Below are 21,249 nucleotides of genomic sequence, written 5' to 3'. Positions count from 1 at the left end.
CAAGATCCATTACATCTCGTCTGTTATGGTTATAGACCATAATAATTACATTTAGGTTGTGCACATTTTATATAAATTAAATAGGTACACTTTCATAAACAAACAAAAATACTTTATTCTTTAATACACACATTATTAACAATTAGTGACGCCTAAAATAACACAACGGCCACATTTCATACCTCAAAACATTTATTGGTACGGTCTTTTTATTCAGTTCTGTATCAATTTACAATCAAGTATAAAGTGAATTAGTGTTTACCACCTTCATTTGACATGGGACTATGGTTCATCAACATGGACAGGACAAACAAACGATAACACGACCCTATCAGACACTCCTAAAGTGTCCAAAACTAACAACATCCAGGCCTTTCACTAAACAATGGACTGGAGCAGATAGGAGAGCAGGTTGGTTGACTGCATATAACACATTTCAGCATGTTTTCTTCCAGACAGGTGATTCCCACCTCATTCACTTATCCCTCCACAGTTCTGAGGGTGACGGAGTATTAAAACACAACACATCCTCTGCATGGATCTGGCTCATGGAACATGTCCCAGAGGTGGTACCCCCCTGTCCCCCTCCAACCTCCCCGCCCTCAGAGAACCCCAGTCTCAGAGAGCAGGGTGCTAGCCTCCAGCAGGAGGCCCTTGGCGTACACCCGCACCGTGTAGAAAAGCGTGAGAAAGTCCTGGGTGCTGAAGAGGGTGTCAGCCAGGGCAAAGCCCAGCGTGGAGGGGATGAAGCCACGGCCATACTCCACCATCCAGGTGCCCGCGCTCCACTGCACCGACGTGGCCTCGCCAACGCTGTGGACGATCGTGTCACCTGGAGAGAGAGAGACGCACTCGGTAAATAAGACAGTGTTGTTATCTGAAGAAAACTATTCACACATTTCAACAGTGTTGGGCAGGTCTTGTGTGACTGGAGGGGAGCAGTGTCTCCTAGCTGGTCAGTGGATCCTACCAGGGTAGTAGATCTCACTCTTGGTAGATCCCTCCTTCCACTGGCGGAACGTTCCGGAGATGATGGTGTCTGAGATCTCTGCCCAGTAGCGCCCTGGGGAGGGGGAGGGCACACACACACAAACAGGTTGATCTGGTTATGTGGTTCTTGGCTGGGGCCAAGAGAATGATGGGCGGGCAGGGACGGTACCAAAGTATTTTGTGTTTACTGTCTCTACCTGAGTGTCCTCCTGTGTCTACCGCCGTGCCAAACAGCAGCACGTACTCCGTCAGGGAGGCGTGCAGCAGACACATGGAGCCCATCCATCCCCCAGCGTTCACAAACACCCACTGGAGGTCCTCGTCTGGCAGGATGTGACCCGGGTACTTCCTCCTCAGCTCCACAACCACCTTGGAGAAAGCCTGGTCGTGGTCCTGACCTGGAGGAGGGGGAACAGAGAAACCGATGGAGGCGGGGAGACATGCTTTCTTATCATTCAATTAGCTTACTACGGTATATGGCTAGCTAGATAGTATGATAAGGATTTGCTATCCAGTGTCTGTTTCAGTTTTACAGGAATAGCTATGACTTGTCACAACTGGGGCTTAGGCCTACATCAACGTGAAAACATACACTTTTTTTTACTTACCTGCATACTGTTTGGCCAATTTGGCAACATCTTCTTGAGTGAAAACGTACTGTTTTGTGTCCATCCAGTGCCGCAGGAATAACACTATCAAAACCGACACTCCCGTAAGCACTATGAGTTTCAAAATTACATTGATCAAAGACATTGTTTGTAGTTATCTTGATCAGCCCCCACGCACTGACAAGCTAACATTAAGACAAGGAGAGACGACAGGTAAACACGCGCTCTAAACGGAGTAGGCGTGATACATATAACCTCAATTCCTTCCTGGTCCGACGGAGCATGTACAAGAGGGATGTAGCCAATCAGAGTGAGCGTTAAGCCACGCGTATCCAATCGGAATCGCGCAAAACTAGGCGAGCCTTATCGAAACATCGGGTACGCTTGATATTTCTACCGTGTGGATTGGGATGTATGTGGGACGTACCGTATTTATTCTGGTTTTAGTAGGCTCGTTTTCACACGCATTGCTGACTAATCTAATTAATAAAATGAGAATATATATGTGAGCTATAAATATCGCCAGCAGCTTTTAGCACAGTGTTATATATCTCAAACACTATTGCGTACACTAAATACGCCAAACTAGGTAGACTTCCATCTCTGGAAGTCTGGAACTCAGATCCATCAAACGGAACTATCACGCGCCTGCCAATCCATATAGCCTGAAAGTTCGTCACTATGAACAGCAAAGGCGACACCTTCGACCCCAAAGGTACAGTACATACAATTATGAGTAGTTATGCAGTAGGCTATCGGTATTCACTCGTTGGTTAGCATGAACGAAAACCACAGTAGCCTACAGTGAAAAGGACATAAGAACACTTAAAACCACACATTTTTACATATTTCTGCACAAGGAGTTCCACGTGATTTAGTTCCTGTTTGTCTGTGCGGATCCTGAAAGCAAATGGATAAGCACGCCTATCTTCTATGGCATGGCTGCATATTTGTAGATCATTCATGATGCAAGTTACCAGTTGTGTCATTTAAAGTTTTGTGTATGTTTTTAAAATTGTATTTTTACAAACGCCGCGCAAGTAAATCAAGTAAATGGTAAACAGGTCAGCAGTTAATGCAGTAGTTATGTGAGAGTGATGTGTATCTGTATGCATATATATGTGTGTGTGTCATCAGAACACCAGCACCTAAGGTACAACCCTCTGAAGGGCAGCTGGGTCCTTGTTTCCGCTCACCGTATGAAGCGTCCCTGGCAGGGGCAGGTGGAGAAGCCCCCCCAGGAGAACGTGCCCCGCCATGACCCCAGCAACCCCCTCTGCCCCCGCAGTATTCGTGCCAGTGGCCAGGTGAGAAGTGAGAAAACAAGGTCTCCTTCACTGTTATTTACTGTTGTCCAAAAGCTTGGTGGCCATAGTTTGTCATGGCTGTTAGTCATCTCTGAAATGACCGCATTGCTGTTGTGTCTGTCTTTGCAGGTGAACCCAGACTATGACAGCACCTTTGAGTTTGAAAATGACTTCCCTGCCCTGCAGCCTGATGCACCTGACCCAGGTGAGAGGATGGAAAAAGTTTAGTTTTTACACACCTTTATAAGCTCTTTTGAGTTGGTTGGATATGACTCTGTGGTCCATAACACATTAACATGACCCAGAGAGCACAACAATACATCAATAACAAACAAAAGCCAACACCAAAGACACATGAAGTAAACCACTGGCATCTCCAGGACCACCCCAGTTCCTCTGGATGGATCCCTCGTCCCCCAGTGGAAAGAGTGATCTACCGAGAGGGCGAGAAGTGGTGGTGGTGGTGGTGGTGGTGGGGGGGGGGGGGGGTTGGGGTGAGGACGACGATGGACACAAAGACAGACAGCTACTTTAGCAATATTTAAGTGTGCAATAAGGCTATTGCAATAAGAATTCTCCCCATCTCTCCCTCTGACTTTTTCTCTCTTTTTCCCCCACTCTCTCTCTCTATCTCTATCTCTCTCTCTCTCCTTGTGCTCTCTTTCTCTATCTCTATCTCTCTCTCCTTGCGCTCTCTCTTTCTCTCTCGCTCTCTCCTTGCTCTCTCTCGCTCTCAGGTACGGTCCAGCATCCTCTGTTCCAGTCCAGGGCAGCTAGAGGAGTCTGGTGAGAATAATCAGAAGGATCTACTGCACTGTTACACCCTTACGTTATCATTTACATTTAGTCATTTTTAGCAGACACTCTTATCCAGAGCGGAGTTGTTGTAGTTCCACAATATAGCCACCAGATGATACTGTGAGCAAGGACATCAATATTTTCTGTCAGAACCTCTGCCGCACAGACACTTCCTCTATGTTGACACACACATGCACCAGTCCATGAGGGTGTTCCAAACATTTGACAGGGCTATACTTGAGGGTGTGGTGTTTTGGACTTGATCACAGTTCAACAAAATATTCAGCATTCAATCATCCTCCCCGTTGCATCCTTTTGTTGTTATGTTTGTTTACAATTTCAAGTTATCGTCGCTGTTCCCTTAATACGTCATCTGTGGTGTTTGTATAAAGAAGGGTTATTGTATAGTCTTGTTGTATAACTGGGACACTTTACAAGAAAAGGATGTGTAACACTGCAAACTGGTTTGCTAGGATCCATGTTTAGACAGCCAATCAGCCAGCCTATTTCACAGTGAGTGAGTGTGTGTGTGTGTGTGTGTTTACACAGCAAGGTGATGTGTTTCCATCCCTGGTCTGATGTCACTCTGCCACTCATGCAGCAGTCGGAGATTGTTAAGGTGATTGACAAGTGGGCGGAACTGGTCAAAGATCTGGGCTCCACCTACCCCTGGGTTCAGGTATGGGATTGGACGTTACGTTTTTCTTGTCGATCATGACGACTTCCAGCTGCACAACCGTAATACAAGTTTTTGACTCTTAATGTGTTTTAGATATTTGAGAATAAAGGTGCCATGATGGGTTGTTCCAACCCCCACCCCCACTGTCAGGTAAAATACACACACACACACACACACACACACACACACACACACACACACACACACACACACACACACACACACACACACACACACACACACACACACACACACACAGGTCACTGGCTCTGTTCCACTTAGCCCCATCCTGCCAATCAGTAACAGCTCTGCTCTATGAGGTGTGTCGCCCTGCTCAGGAGAATCTTCACTCCATTTATCCTTCCTTCTTCCCTGGCTGTCTCTGCAGTCCCTCCCTCCCTCCTTCCTTCTTCCCTGGCTGTCTCTGCAGTCCCTCCCTCCCTCCCTCCTTCCTTCTTCCCTGGCTGTCTCTGCAGCCCCTCCCTCCCTCCCTCCCTCCCTCCCTCCCTCCCTCCCTCCCTCCCTCCCTCCCTCCCTCCCTCCCTCCCTCCCTCCCTCCCTCCCTCCCTCCCTCCCTCCCTCCCTCCCTCCCTCCCTCCCTCCCTCCCTCCCTCCCTCCCTCCCTCCCTCCCTGTAGTCCTCCCCTCTCTGTGTCATCACTGATGGTCTGGTAGAGAGATTTTAAAAGGTCATAACTTTCATACTTTTGTGTTTGACCAAGTCTGCAGACGTTCTCCTCTCTCCTTTCTTCTCTTCACCACCTCTATCTCTCTCTCTCTCTGACATTCTCAGAGAAGATAAGGGTAGGAAGAGTTGGATCTGACTTTCTTGTCGCTCTAGCTGCCTCTATTCCACCATATTTAAAAGTTGACTGATTCTCAGTGATGTTGTTCTTTGGAATGTGAAGCTACCAGCAGGGGGCAGTAGGTGACTTCACCCAAGCCTCCCTATCTATCCCTCCATCTTCATCTCCACCGCTTTGGTTCCATACTCTCATGATAAGACATCTATGTCTGTATTTAAAGTTCTGAATGATTTGATGTGTCCTCTTGGTCTAATGATAGAGGTTCGGGTTGGCCTGGGTTGACCTGGGGTTTGAATCACATATAGGATTTATGAAGTTAGATGTGCCTGCTGAGGGACCCAGAACCCAGTCTCCACTGGTGGATTGATTCGGAGAAGAGCTGCTTATCAATACCCCCCGCAGGCTGGCGGGGGAGTTTCAAAGAGAGGAGTTGGGTGATCTAACGGAGCAAATATTAGCAGCAGACGTTTTAGTCTACCCTCTTCTCATCCTCCTTTCCTATCATCTATCCTCCCCTGACTCTTGACTGGACTGTGCTGCCCTGTCTCCTGGTCTATAGAGACTGTGCTGCCCTGTCTCCTGGTCTATAGAGACTGTGCTGCCATGTCTCCTGGTCTATAGAGACTGTGCTGCCCTGTGTCCTGGTCTATAGAGACTGTGCTGCCCTGTGTCCTGGTCTATAGAGACTGTGCTGCCCTGTGTCCTGGTCTATAGAGACTGTGCTGCCCTGTGTCCTGGTCTATAGAGAGTGTGCTGCCCTGTCTCCTGGTCTATAGAGACTGTGCTGCCCTGTCTCCTGGTCTATAGAGAGTGTGCTGCCCTGTGTCCTGGTCTATAGAGACTGTGCTGCCCTGTGTCCTGGTCTATAGAGACTGTGCTGCCCTGTGTCCTGGTCTATAGAGACTGTGCTGCCCTGTGTCCTGGTCTATAGAGACTGTGCTGCCCTGTCTCCTGGTCTATAGAGACTGTGCTGCCCTGTGTCCTGGTCTATAGAGACTGTGCTGCCCTGTGTCCTGGTCTATAGAGACTGTGCTGCCCTGTGTCCTGGTCTATAGAGAGTGTGCTGCCCTGTCTCCTGGTCTATAGAGACTGTGCTGCCCTGTGTCCTGGTCTATAGAGACTGTGCTGCCCTGTCTCCTGGTCTATAGAGACTGTGCTGCCCTGTCTCCTGGTCTATAGAGACTGTGCTGCCCTGTGTCCTGGTCTATAGAGACTGTGCTGCCCTGTCTCCTGGTCTATAGAGACTGTGCTGCCCTGTGTCCTGGTCTATAGAGACTGTGCTGCCCTGTGTCCTGGTCTAAAAAGACGTCTCCCGATTTGTCGAGAGACTCTGTGGTGCCCTCTCTTCAGCTTGCTGCAGTCCTGCTCTGATTAATATTCCACCTCCCAAAATGGAAACGGTCCTTAAGGGCCCTCTCCGACATTGTTTCCCTGGCAACGGTGTCTCGGAGCATGTTTGGATAATAAGTACAAGACCACATGATCTTCCCCAGTCCCTAGAGTTGCTCAGCCAGGTCACAGCAGCCCTACGTCTGGTTAGAACAGGGCACCACAGAGGACACAAGTAACACTGTATGTAGTAATACTATGTGCTATGACAGTATCAGTACTCTAATATTAGACAGTATCAGTACTACAGTATTAAAGAGTTTCAGCACTGCAGTATTATATCGTATCAGTACTGCAGCATTAGACAGGAGCAGTATTAAAAAGGATCGATATTAGACGGCGTCAGGTACAGACTGAATCAGTATTGCACAGTATCAGTATGTCTGTGGGAGCCAAGTCAGTGATAGATGACAGCCTCAGTGTGAACTCAGTTCCTAGGCTAGGCTACTGAATCCTTGTGCGGTGTGTGTGTGTAGGGGAGTTTACCTTTTGAGAGTAGCTAATAAACAGAGAATGAGGGCCAAAATGGCAAACTCTTCCAGGACTGAGTGTCCCTCCTGAGCAGGGTTGAGGGGAGTCAGGGGGAGTAGCTAACATGCAGCCTGGAGAGGATGAGGAGGTTTTACAGCATAACTGAGTGAGAGTGCTCACAAAAGAGTTGAAACAGAATTGAAAGATGGCTGTAAAGAATGGATGAAGGAATTGGGTTATGTGCCTGAAGGGACAGGACATAGAGAACAAGTGATATCCTGAAAGATTCTCTCTGTCGCGCTCGCCTTGTCTGTTTCTCTATTGCTCTCTGCCTGTCTGCCTGTCTGCCTGTGTGCCTGTCTGCCTGTGTGCCTGTCTGCCTGTCTTTTCCCTCTCTTTCCATCCCTCTCTTTCTCGACTGCTCTCTGTCTGTCTGTCTGTTTCTCTCTCCCTGCATCTCTGCTGGACCTTGTTCTCATTTGTCAGGAGCCACGGGGGAAGGATCTTCTCAAGGTCTATCGTGTATCGCTTTTTGCTCAAGTAGGGTTTCAACTTTTATCTCCCGAAATGTATTCCCGAGATGAAAACGAGAGGATTAAAAATACATATATACGATATCCAATCGAAATGCGTCAGGTCATTTCCCCCTGCTCTCCCCGACTGTGAGAAAACGGGAGAAAACACATTCTCTGACTCTTTTATTTGAAAGGGGAAGGGGGGGGGGGCTCTATCTATCTCTCTATCCTGTCTCTTTTATGAGACAGGAGGAATGAGGGAGGACGGACAGGCAGCGAGGGTCCAGGAGCGTACACACACACACCAGGCCCGGAACATCACAGGGACGCCCATGTGCGCACGGATCCCCTAATGGACTGACTCATGAGACCCAGCTGCAGCAGTATGAAAGGAAGGAAGGAAGGAAGGAGGAGGGGAAAGGAAGACGGAGGAGGAAAGGACGAGGAGGACAGAATAAAGACGGAGGAGGAGGACGAGCATGAGGAGGACGGAGGATCGAGAAGGAGGAGGAGGGAGGGGGGAAGAGTGTGGAAGCTGAGGAGGAGCAGGCAGTAGCCGGGCTGCCACGTGTCTGTCAGCAGACGGGAGCCCCCGAGGAGGCCGGCTCCACACCAGGCTGTGGTCCTCAGAGCTGCTAGATTAGAGCTGCTCTGTCAGACTGGGGCCGCAAGTTAGGGGGCGCTTTATCTCCTGGTATATGAATGACATTATCCGCGGTGATAGAGACAGCCTGAGGAGGAGAGCAGGGAGTCAGGCCCGGTGGGGCCCCCCTGACCGAGAACAGGCAGCGAGTACAGGACAGACGGCTCACCTCGCACGTTTACTCTGCCTCAGAGGCCTGTCGGTCTATAGAGAGAGGACAGCGGCAGATATTTTAGAAGGAGAAGTGTAGTAGTTGTCACTATTCCCAAGGCTGCTCATACACGAGGTACACACACACACTTCCACACTTACACACATATGGTTGGTGGTAGTTTCAGGGGACAAGGGAGTGTTTACAAAGTGACGAGCCCCCCAGGCAGGGACAGGGGGGGTGCTGTTAGGGAATGAGATTAGTCTCCCCTCCGTTCCCCTCCTACTCTCCCTCCTTTCCTTCTCCCTCTGCTCTGCTCTATCACTCCTGACAGTTAAATCAACATACGGGATACTGTGAGGGCCAGGCAGAGTACTAAGGGCTGGATGCAATACTGAGGAGTAGATGGAATAGTGAAAGCCAAGCAGAATACTAAAGAGTAGATGGAATACTGAGGACTAGATGGAATACTGAGAAGTAGATGGAATACTGAGGACTAGATGGAATACTGAGAAGTAGATGGAATACTGAGAAGTAGATGGAATACTGAGGACTAGATGGAATACTGAGAAGTAGACTAGATGGAATCCTGGACAAGATGTAATACACGAGCACTAGATTTGGATCCTTACGGCCATACATAGACTTTGGTCAGTACTTTACTGGCTGTTCCTTGGCCTCGGCCTTTCAGACTGCATATGCTTCAGATACACTTGAGGTTGCTGGCCTGAAGTCGTCACATCAATTCAATCATCATAAAAAGCACTCAGTGCACCAGTGAGATAGTTCAAGTGCAACTGAAGCTTTGGAGAGTGGAGATCTCCTGTTTTGGAGCCTGCTACCTCTCCTCCTCTCCTCTCCTGTCTTCTTCTTCCTTCTTGCCTTGCCCGGCTTCTCCTCTCCTCAGCTCACCCAGGCTCACCTTACCACCAGGCCGGTCCACATCCATTAAGTGCAGACTCCGAGTGCTGTGCCTGGACCGTGCTGTGGGAGGTAATTAATTGAATTTGCAGCCAAATGGAGGGACATTCAGTCCATGTTTGAAATCTGATGAACTGGGACTAAATGTTTAATGCATAAGCACATCTTTCTGTTGTTATGCATAATTAATATCCTCCTCAAAGGTGAGTCAGTCCTCACAGGGTTCTTTATTGGTCTCGCCATAATCACACACCAGCACACTCACTCACACACACACACACACATACATTCACACACACACAAGCGTAGCCTATGACCACATACACACTCAGGCCTTGCCCATACCCAGACATTCTCGGAGCGAAAAGGCTAATGGATGTTCTATGACATTAGGAGTCTCCTATGGCCCGTCGTGGGGTTGTTAATGCAGCCCCCCCTGCCCCCCCCCCAGTGGAAGACCTCAGGAGACCTCCTATATTTGCCTTTACATGAGGGGCTCTCACACAGCTATTGGCAGATCACGTGTCTTCTCCATGCTAACACGTTGCCTGTTGGGTCGGTGCGTCCTTTGTTTACAGAGCTTTTAGTTCCGAAATTTGAGCTAAGCTAGCTGGTCACCCAACCACCCCAATCACACTGCCTGTACTGGTAGGAAGCAGAGTGAAGGGTACCAGGGTGCTTGGCTGAGCTCACCATACCCACAACACTGTAGGATGAGCTGTGAGTCATGATGCTGGAATGCCATTGGTTACAGTGGAGGTGTGTGTGTGAATGTTTTTGTTGAGAGCGCATGTGTATGTTTGTGGACTTTGTGTGGGTGTTTGTTAATGTGTCAGGAAAATCTTTTCTCAACTAGTGCACAGAGTCGATGGAGTCAAGAAAGTTTATTACTTGCGCATGCAGCAAGGAGACAAGTCCATGGAGGCACAAAGTGGGTGTGTTTGTTGATGTGTGTGTGTGTTAATGTTCCAGGGTCAGGCTTCAGGTGTGTGTAGACATGACTTACTGAGGTGATCTGGCAGATGGACTCTGGGAAATGCGGTCTGTCTGCTCTCAAACCTCCGGTCTGGCCTAGCAAGGTTTCTGTAGACGGGATCAGCACACACCAACACTTCTCTGCTCTCCCTCAGGTGCTTCTGGGAGGAACAGGACAGATTTTACTTCCCAGCTTGTAAAACAGGACCTTGATTTTCCCAAGTGTTATTTGATTTTTATAGTGCATAAAACCGTATGAGGAGACAGGCTCTGTGGAAGTTTTCTAAAATGGAGCAACATGGCTGCTTTACTGGACTGGGTTTTACATGTAAAGTGATATGCTGCTCTCTGCTTTTTTTTGTTCATTCTTTTTTTGGTCCAACTCTGTTTTGCCCATTTCTGCTGGCTCTCATCCAGACTGGCTGGTGGGAGCTGAACCGTCTTGTCTCTTCACCCCTGTCCCTCGCTCTACCCTCTCTCCTCCTCTCTCTCCCTCCTCTCTCTCCCTCCTCTCTCCCTCTGTTCCTCTCCTTGCCTCATCTGCAGCCGTTTTATTGCATTAAACACGTTGAATTGTTAGGAGAGAAGAGTAGGGGGGGGGGGGCAGTGGATTAGTGAGCCTTTTAAGGAGAGTTTATATGGCATGAAGAGATTCTTGTAAAATATGATTCCTCTGATGAAAACATGGCAGGAGCCTGTAGGTTTTTGTCATGTAGTACACAGCTGGGGAAAAGGGCTTCGGGCCCGGGGGCAAGCTAGAAGAAAGGAGAATCAGAAAAGCAGGACAGTTCAGCAACAGGAAGTGTGGTGTCCCAGAAATGGAGGGGATTGAGATAAAAACGCTGACTGTCATTGCATCAGACCAGCTCATGAGTTTGTGTTCTTTTTGTTGTTGTTAGTACAGTGAGGTTGTTATGCTGTCAGCTGGTTTGGTAATGGTTGCCGGGTTCCCTTGGGGAGGGAAGGAGGGTTCTTTCTCTTTTCTTTCCATCTCTCTTTCTCTTTAAAGTTCTCTTGTAAAGTCTGGCTAGCTTGCTCTTGGCCAGAGATACCTCTCTACTCCTCTCCAACTTTTGTCCCCTGTTCCTTCTCTCCCCCTGATTCAGTGCTGCAGGCACAGAAAATAATTTTACTTTCTAAAGTTGGTTTTCAGTCAACCTCGAGAGATGGAGGGATGGCCAGGCAAGTACAAAAATGCAGGGAGAGAAGAAGTGATACAAGCCATAATAAAATAGGTTCAATCAGGCTGTGAGAGATCCATCCGTTCACCATCCATCCATCCATTCACCATCCATCTATTCATCAGTCTTTAAATTCTCTCGTCATATCCTGTCTCCCGTCCTTACTCTGATGTGTTTGTGTTCCTCTTTTTGTGATGTCATAGGTGTGGGCCAGTAACTTCCTCCCTAACGAGCCTGCACTGGCCGACAGCTGTCAGAGAGAGTTTCTACAGCAACATGGAGAACCGCTACTGCTACAGTACGCCACACTGGAGGCCGAGAAACAGGTACAAATCACACACACACACACACACACACACTTAGATGTAGTACTTAGAGGACAGAGTCCATGAGGCTTTTGATTGGCAGTTGCTTGGTCAGTATAGTAACTCTCAATGTGATTGGCTGCTGTCCCAGACTCCCCTTAGCCTGCTGCTGTCCCCATGGCAGCTCTTTCACACCTCAGCAGGTGGCAACTGGCCGTATGGCACACGCACACACACACACACACTGAATAAAGCAGATGAAGCAGATAGAAAATGAAGCAGATAATTAGAGTGAGTGTTTGTGTGTGAGTGATTTTGTGTGTGTGTCTGTGCACTTAGGCTTGTGTTCGTGTGTGTGTGTGTGTGTGTGTGTGTGTGTGTGCAGGACTTGTGGTCATGCTGAGTGTGTTTGTGTCCCCCCAGTGTGGGACGAATACTGATCTGTCACAGAGAATAAAAGACGAGGAGTGTGTGTGTGTGTGTGTGTGTGGGGGGTGTGATGTCATTATTTATTTTTGTTTGTGTCCGTGTGTGTGCATGAAAAGAAGATGCATCGATAACAGCATTTGTTGAGAACCCAAACAAATAAAATTCAACCGTTACCAACACTCGACCGAGACCAAGATGTTTTCCACCAGCCTGAGGGTGTGGCTAGCTGACAATTATACTAACAATCCCCTCAGATGTTTCCACGGTGATGGGATGTTGATTGATTGGCAGATCATTAGCGTGTCGGAGAAGGAAGTAAGCCATGTCAGAGATCAGAGGCTGGACCAGGGTGAGGATGTTGTGAGCTGTCGCCTAGCGACCACAGCTATTAGGGAGAACCGAGAGCATTCTGATTGGTCCTGCTGGGATCGGTCCCGGCCGCTGTCTTTGTTGATATGAGCCCCAGCAGAGTTCTAATGTGTGCCACTGACACACAATCCCTCACACAGGCACGCACACACACTCAAAAACACGTACACAGACACACACTTCTACTAAGCCAAGACCTCCCTGTGACTGCCTGTCTGCGTAAGTGCCTTCTAAACTAATGTATTCCTAATGGAGGGTTATTAACCAATCAGCCAGGTAGCTGGAGCTGTAGCAGCAAGCTCAGATCACCTTGTTATTGCCAGAAAGGAAATCAAATCAGCATTGTTCCATTTCATGCAAATTAAGCGCTGTGTCCAATCCTGATCTGCCCTGCACAGCTCATTTGCATAACACCGGTGTTGGTGTGTGTCGGGAGATGTGTGTGTTCACAGACATGCATTCTCTCACACACACACACACACAAAGAAAATGAGATGAGAGGAGGTGAAGAGGAAGAAGTGCTGATTAATTCTAGTCTGAAAAAGTCTGAAAAAGACTCATCCCAAAGTTGTTGCCACGGCGACATCTAACATCCTCATCCATGGCAAGGGAACGGAGCTGCTGTAGCAGGACTGCGAGATTATAATGATAATGAAGATGAGGATGATGTCACTGTTAAAGTTTTGTGAGATAAACAAGTGGAGGGCAGGGATTGGGGGTCAGGCGGCAGCCTAATGACTCAAACAGGAAACACACACACACACCTACACACACATGCCCTCGTCCCCCTATCCAGTTGTCCTTAGTGTGACTGATATCTGTCAGCTCCGAATTGCTCCACCATCTCCACCATACTCCTCATCCATCATTATTAACGCCCAAACGGCTGGCTTTCTCTGCTGCACACTGCTGACACACACATGCACACGCGCGCACACACGCACACTTTATGCATGCACACATAGACAATACACTTATACGCACCACAGACACATATATTCCATAACCACTCAATCTGTGGCAACTCAGTCTGTTCACACAGTAACAGACTGTACGTATGCACAGACACACACAACACAGACATACACACACACACACGTAAACACACACACTCACACTCTCATCCTGCCTTTGCACACTGACAAGTGGTTAAAAAGCGTTCAATAATCTCTGATTGGTTAAATAAAGACACTCGCTCTTCTCTCTCTGCAGGAGCGAGTGGTTGTGGAGAGTCCTGATTGGTTGGTAGTGGTTCCATACTGGGCCACCTGGCCATTCCAGACACTGCTGTTGCCGCGGAGACATGTCCTGCGCTTGACGGACCTGACAGTCCAGGAGAGAGAGAGTAAGGGTCACGTCCCCCACCCCTCCTCCTCTCCTCTACCAACTTGTTCTTTCCTCCTCCATCTCTCTCTGACAGCTATGAGTGCCCCAGGCCGGCCCTGCCTGACAGACTTAATCCTCTATGTAAATAAATGTCACATTACGGAGCTACTCTGTCAAGGCCGAGGGTGCGTGTGCGTCTGGGTGTGTGTCTGTGTATGTGTTGGTCAGCTTGTCAGACAGATAACCTGCTTCAGAGCAAAGTAATTAAGAGCCACTCCAGGCACCAAACAGACCCAAAATACTGTGCCTGCCTGCCTGTCTGTCTGTATGTCTGCACGTCCACCTGCCTGTCTGCCTGCCTGTCTGTCTGAACCTCCGCCTGCCTGTCTGCCTGCCTGTCTGTCTGCACGTCTGTCTGTCTGCACATCCACCTGCCTGTCTGCTTGCCTGTCTGTCTGCACGTCTGTCTGTCTGCACGTCCACCTGCCTGTCTGTCTGTCTGCATGTCTGTCTGTCTGCAGGTCCACCTGCCTGCCTGTGTGTCTGCATGTCCGTCTGATTCCCTTTCCTGACAGGTTGTATTTTAATAGTGTTTAAATGACAGAGGCAGCTGTTGTTTGTGTCAGGAAATGGACTTGGAGTGTTTGTATTACAGCTCCATCCTTGAAGGGCAAACTTAATTCACTCCAAACACAGGCAGAAGGCCCATTTAGGGAAATGATGCTGCCATCTTGCAGTTGATAGAAAATGCAGATTATACAACGTCTGTGTGATCAGTTTGCTACAAATGTTAATTAGGGTGCTTGTGTGTGCATGTGTGTGCATGTACATGAGTGTGTATGTGTATATATATATATATGTGTGTTTGTAAGGGGTATTTATTGAACTGTTGTTTTCTTTGGCCTTAACCGCAAGAGGAAGGGCAAGTCTCCATTGACAGACAGTTTGTGTGTGTGTGTGTGTGTGTGGGGGGGGGGGTAACAGTAGTGTGTGTGGGGTAACAGGAGTGTGTGTGGGGCATGACAGGAGTGTGTCACGAGCCACTGTTCTGTTCTTCTCCACAGGCTTGGCTGACATTATGAAAAGACTTCTGACCAAATATGACAACCTCTTTGAGATCTCCTTCCCGTATTCCATGGGCTGGCACGGTAAGACGTGGGGGGGGGGGGGGGGGGGTGCGTGGGGGGAGCAGACGAGCAAGAGGGAGGGAGAGAGGGAGGGACAAATTGATTCAACAGAAAGTGTTCTAGGGTGGGGCGGAAACCAACTGTACTATATTACCTGGGTACTAAAGATCTCTAGACCATTGTACCTTACCTCATCATCAGACTGGCTCTGGTTCACACAACCACACAGGGATGTCTATCACCTGCAGTCATCTGCAGACCAACCAGAGGTCCTTGTTAGGAGAGGCCTCACCAAGATGGAGAGAGGAGGGTAATGATGGACAGCTTTCATGAATAAAAGAGGACCTCAGAAGAAGACAGACTGGGGAAGGATGTCATGAATAAAAGAAAGAAAGAGAGAGAGAGAGAGAGAGATAGAAGGAAGGAGGAAGAGGACATGGTGGCATGCAGATAGGGAGGGAGGTCATTGACGTGTGCTTGGCTGGGGCTGGTGAACAGGTGCTGGGCTGTCTGACAAGTTCAGTAAGAGCTCTAGCTTAGGCCCTGTTAGCTGTGTCGGGGTCCGAGGACTCGGAGAGAGAGGAGATGAAACGACGAGACAAGACAGGAGAGGGGAAGAGGAGAGGGCTCGGCCAGAAAGAGATGTGTGTGTGTGTCTGCCAGTGCAGTTTGGCCAACGGTCTCAGAGGCAGACAGGAAGTCATCTTCTTCTACGGCCCATGTGCTTCTGGTCTGAGAGCGGCTCGGCAAACTCTGGAGGGAAATCAGCCATCAGACAAAGTTACCTGCAAGGAGACCGAGGCTAGCCTGGAATGAATAAGCTTGTCAGGCAGACAGAGAGGGAGAGAGTGTGTGTGTCTGTAAGAGGTCTGACCAGGACTTGTCCAGACATGCTCTCTCACACATCTCTGTAGCAGACCCCATACATTCATCATGTCCCACTAATGGGCCTGTAAAGCTGAAAGGCCTGGTCTGTGCCACACACACACACACACAGTCACACCCCAACTCCCAGTGTAGTCTCCCCCACCATCTCCAGTGTGTAATGGTTTCTGACAGGGTGTGTGTTTGAACTCCACGCCCCGCTCCCCCCCCCCCGCACCCCCGCCCCCACCCCCTCCGCTCCACTTTGCACCAAACAGCTACCCCCCTCTCCCATTTGAACAGGAGAAAGGAATGACAGGATATCTGCAGTTTAAGGCTGGCTTTTATTACTCCCACACAGCATGTGTGTGAAGTCTAGTCTACAGGATCTCTCTACTTCAGCCCCCCCCCCCATGCCCCATCCACAGTTAATGAGGAGAGGAGTTTGGTGTTAACCTCATAAGAACTAAGGTTACCAAGGTTGTCTGATATATAATTATGTGTGTGTGCATTTATATATATATATATATATATAAAATTCCAATGGCTTCTCCCTCCCTTATTGTACTTGCAGATGTCAACTGCAGGTCACATTTCCCTGGATGTTCACAGCCCTCTTTCCCTTTTACCCTTTATACACACACACACGCACACACACACCATTAGTAGCAGTGATTAATGGAGCAGTCCTTTATCCCTCCATCATTCACAGCTCAATAACTCAGAGGGAGAGTGAGAGAGAGGAAGAGAGAGAAGGAGAGGCAGGTAGAGAAAGAGAGAGAGAGAGAGAGGGGGAGGAAGAAAAGAGAGAGGGTGGGTTAAGAGATAAAAGGGAGAACATTTCTCCCTTCATTTTAGCCTTTCGTTTAACGTTCTCCCTCCCTCCCCTTCAGGGTGTAATGGAGGTGTGAATATAAGTTCTGTGCAACACTTACCACGACTCTGATATGAAAAGCAACCAATCACCTGTCAGCTAACTCAGCACTGTTCTCGACGCACTCAGAAATTGGAGGTCCTCTCTCTCGGTCCTCGCCTCCATCTCCTCTCCGCTCTCCCCCTCCTTCGCTTCCTGCTCTCCTCCGTCTCTCTCTCTCCCGCCTCTCTTCCCTCCTGTCCCCTGTCTCCGTGGGACCCTTTTATTGGCTGTCCCGGCCCTCATCAATCAGCTGATCCATAATAACTACTGTAAACAAATGAGCTTATTGGCTGCCAGCCCTCCTTAACACAGGAAGTGACATGGTAATGACAGGCTGAAGAGGCGATGGATGAGAGGAAAGTAGAGGAGAAAATGTTTTGAACGCAGGCTCTCCCCTTTCCGGATTGATTCATCTTGTTGTGTGGGTTTACTGCCTATTTCAGCCTCTCCAGATGAATTATCAATGTGGAAGTTCTGATGATAGCCTTTAGTCACGCTTGTTTGAATATGCAGCCAGGCATGCACTCAATTTCAGAACCACACACACACACAGACACACTCGGATCCATAGCAGTGTAGAGGATGTAATTTAGGCGTGCGTGAGAGGTGTGTGCATGTGTGTGTGTGATAGAGAGAGAGGAAACAGCCATAACTGGTTGCAGAGAATTTCATTTGGTGCTCTTAGATATATACACACACACACGCACACCAGTCAGAGGAAGGTAACTAGTATTTTTCTCAGTCTGCTCAGGTAATTTCCCTGCAGGAGAAACTCGACAGGAAAATGAACTCTCCCCATCTGCCCACTCCTTCTCCCCCCCTCCCTCTCCCGCCCTGTCATATTTGCTTTGCCCTAATGAATTGTACATTAATCGGGCGCAGAGTTGTAGCGTCGTTTTAGCGCGTTCCTGACTGGAGGTAGCTGGAAGCTTTAGTCCACCTCCGCCCAGTAGACCCTGCTCTGCAGTGCTGTCACAGCCATGGCCCCTCCGCGGTCCTCCTCGGCCAACTCCTGCTCCACACTGCACATCTCCAATCACTTTCACCCCCCTCCCCGTCAGCACGCTCGGCCTCCCTGATCGATATCCTCCACCGATCCATGACTCAGGAAGTCTAGCTGTCGAAACAGACGGAGCAGAAGCAGAAACAGTGAGTCTGGCGGGCGATGCGGGTGGAGGCGGCTGTGCACACACTGTTCACCTTCGGGTGCCGGAGAGACCTAGGATGCACGCCGGTGTGCCATCCGAGTGTGTTTGGAATGTGCAACTCTTGTCAACAGCTACTTTCTGGTTCAGTTTGTTTTGCTAATATTCCAGAGTGAGGGCGTCCCAGTGGCGTGAGATGGTGAACTAGCAGGGAGTGTTGTTACACACCGGCGGCACCAAACACATCACGCTTATAATGGGATGAGATCGACTAAATTAGCTCTTCCATGAAAGATAGATGACCCTGCAGTATTTGCAGTACATCTGTGTCTATTTTTTATCTCTATCTCTGACTGTCTGCATCTCTCACTCTCTGTCTCTCATAGATTGTTCTCTGAGGCAGCATACAGATATGCAGACAGCAGAGGTTTTGGTGGTATGTGTGTGTGTGTGTGTGTGTGTGTGGGGGGGGGGGGATAAGGTCTGGGAGAAAAGCCAAACTGCTGTTTCTCACAGTCACTTCATATCTTAATAAGCACCGTAGAGACCCCCCCCCCCCCCCCCCCCCCCCCCCCTCCATACCCCTAGATGCCACCAGAGGAATCTACGTCTTCTGTGAGAGGCGTTGTGAAATGTAACCTGTCCTGTCACTGACTGCCCCCCCCCAGGAGCCCCCACTGGCCCCCACCTCCAGGAGGACCAGTGCCACTGGCAGCTCCATGCACACTACTACCCCCCCCTGCTCCGCTCTGCCTCCGTACGCAAGTTCATGGTGGGGTATGAGATGCTGGCGCTGGAGCAGAGAGACCTCACACCTGAACAGGTGAGGGATACAACCGTATGCACACACAGACTATACCCACACATTTAAGTATATATATGTATAAACAATATATATATAGACACACGTCCTCCAGCCTAACACATGCTTACAATGCACACACACCCTCTCCCAAGCCTCTCTCTGTCAGCCTGATTTGAAGGGTGACCTGAGTGCTCCTCAGCTAAAGACAGGAGGGGAAAATAAAGAGACTAGATATCCCTCTCCTCCCTGCCATCCCTCTCTCTCTCTCTCGCTCTCTCTCTGTGTCCTCCCTGCCATCTCTCTCTCGCTGTCTCTCTGTCCTCCCTGCCATCTCTCTTTCTCTCTCGCTCTCTCTCTGTCCTCCCTGCCATCCCTCTCTCTCTCTCTCTCTCTCTCTCTCTCTCTCTCTCTCTCTCTCTCTCTCTCTCTCTCTCTCTCTCTCTCTCTCTCTCTCTCTCTCTCTGTCCTCCCTGCCATCCCTCTCTCTCTCTCTCTGTCCTCCCTGCCATCTCTCTCTCTCTCTCTCCCCTTCTCCCCCCTGCCATCCTCCTGTCTCTCTCCAGCCTATTCCTCCTTAGCACTGTCTGTCTGTCCCCTGCCCCCACCCAGCTCTCTTCTAAAATATTGCAGCTATAATGTTGTCCATCTCTCCCCCCTCACTCTTCCCTGTGTGTGGGTGTGTGCCCATCTCTTTTCTGCAGGCTGCGGAGCGTCTAAGGAACCTTCCAGAAGTCCACTACAAGACCAGAGAGACAGGGGGGAAGGCTTGAGGGGAGACTGGAAGGAGGTGGGAAGAGGTGGAGGGGTTGTAGGTCGGGGTTGATGCAATCTACTGTGTGTGTGGACACGGTGAGATGTTGATGCTGGGATGAGAGGTTTATGCACACCGATACACACACACACACACAGATGTGCACACAGTCCTACCTATATCAGAGAGACACATGCACACACACACACACACACACACACACACACAAACACTCTCCTGGCTCAGTCAGAAAGATTTAAAGAGAGTGGAATGTTTTCCCCAACCAGACTGCACTGTATAAGTAAATACAACCTTATCAGGTAAATAACAAATGTTTGTTTTCCTCCCAGGCAGGGATCACTTGTGTGTTATAGATCCACTGTTGTCAGTTTGTTTCATGACTGGGAAAAGGCTTCTGTCTCACTGCCTGTGCTCTGTCAGCCAGATTCTAATAGAATAATTGATGACGGGGCTATGTTAGCTCTCGTTGTTAATTAATCAACCAATTACCCATCTTTACTTTGTGACCTGAACACATGTTTACAGATGGAGCTGAGGCTCTGATCTGAAATTAAAATTGGTTTTTGAAACATTCAGTTATTTCCATCGCCTTAAGGAAAGTAACTTAATGAGGTATTTGTGTGTGTGCTTGCATTCACTTGTGTGTATGTGTTTGGGTGGCTGTGTGAGTGTGTACATGCAAGCATGTGTGTCTGTGTGTGTGTGTGTGTGTGTACATGCATGCATGTATGTCTGTGTGTGGGCGTGTGTGTACACGCATGTTTGTGTGTGTGTGATTGTGTGTGTATGTAACCCAGTGAGGATCCAGTATGTCAGGGACAAAACCAAATGTTAGCTATGAGCAGCTCCAGTGGCATCAGCAGCATTTTGACTAATACTGGTTCTCTTTAACACTGTGCACTCATTTCTAACATCATCACCCCCCCCCCCCCCCTCACTTCACTTACCCCTCCCTCCCTCCCTGACTCCCATCCTAGCCCAGAGTTATAGATGAGTACAGTTTCTCATTAAACTCCTGTTATGGATGAAACCTCGACTGGAGGCTGAGTGGTCAAGCTAATCCATCTCTCCTCTTCGTGAAGACAGCTTTGTCATTGTAACCCTCTCCCCTCCACTCCCTCCTCCTCTCCCCTCCACTCCCTCCTCCTCTCCCTTGCCTCTCCCCTCCACTCCCTTCTCCTCTCCCCTCCTCTCCCTTCTCCTCTCCCCTCTTCTCCAATTTTCTCTCCTCTCACCTTCTCTCCTCTACTTATTCATGAATGCCATTACTGTCAGTCCAGGAAGATCCATAGACAAATATGTGTTTATTCCAGAGTGTGCTGCAGGTCGATGTCAGTGTTCTCTGTGGAGCGTGGCTCTTGCTGAAGGGACAATACAGTATCGATGTCAGTGTTCTCTCACCATTATTTAAACAATCCATACCATGATATCACCCACCGTCAGACAGACCCGATCTCCGGTGTGCTTCATTAGGGGAGGCGGAAGAAGAGGGTGAGGCTGACGCTGGAGAGAATCATCCTCCCAGGAGCACTGGGATGTTTGACAGATACCCAACATCTGGAGCACTACTGTGTCTGTGTGTGTGTGTGTTTCCAGTTCTGTCTGGTATGGTCTATCTGACTGACTCCAGCTGCCGTGACAGCATCTGTCATCCCTCCGAGGGAATGTTGGCAGTGTGCCCGTCTTCATTCAGAGATTCCAGAGCACGTCGAGGCAGCGGGACTTGACCGCTGGGCACGCTGGGAAACGACAGACCTG

At 49.1% G+C, this 21,249-nt stretch overlaps 2 protein-coding genes across 2 annotated transcripts; one reads left to right on the top strand and one right to left on the bottom strand.

Moving 5' to 3' along the window:
* Positions 1-96: 96 nt before the first annotated feature.
* Positions 97-1,842, bottom strand: sigmar1 (sigma non-opioid intracellular receptor 1). The gene is made up of 4 exons (XM_067250760.1): positions 1,599-1,842; positions 1,188-1,388; positions 971-1,063; positions 97-832 (listed from the first exon to the last, which is right to left on the bottom strand). The coding sequence occupies exons 1-4, from the start codon at positions 1,741-1,743 to the stop codon at positions 603-605; spliced, it is 669 nt and encodes a 222-aa protein (XP_067106861.1). The 5' UTR covers positions 1,744-1,842; the 3' UTR covers positions 97-602.
* A 182-nt stretch (positions 1,843-2,024) lies between these two features.
* On the top strand, positions 2,025-20,060 carry galt (galactose-1-phosphate uridylyltransferase). The gene is made up of 11 exons (XM_067250605.1): positions 2,025-2,313; positions 2,736-2,905; positions 3,035-3,110; positions 3,643-3,691; positions 4,253-4,382; positions 4,476-4,532; positions 11,637-11,759; positions 13,749-13,881; positions 14,927-15,010; positions 18,583-18,737; positions 19,421-20,060. Exons 1-11 carry the CDS (start codon positions 2,280-2,282, stop codon positions 19,487-19,489), a joined length of 1,080 nt encoding a protein of 359 aa, XP_067106706.1. The 5' UTR covers positions 2,025-2,279; the 3' UTR covers positions 19,490-20,060.
* The last annotated feature ends 1,189 nt before the right edge of the window (positions 20,061-21,249 follow it).

Source organism: Osmerus mordax, chromosome 14 (genome assembly GCF_038355195.1).
Source record: "Osmerus mordax isolate fOsmMor3 chromosome 14, fOsmMor3.pri, whole genome shotgun sequence".
Classification (NCBI taxonomy): domain Eukaryota; kingdom Metazoa; phylum Chordata; class Actinopteri; order Osmeriformes; family Osmeridae; genus Osmerus; species Osmerus mordax.
This window is presented reverse-complemented; position numbering and strand designations above follow the sequence as displayed.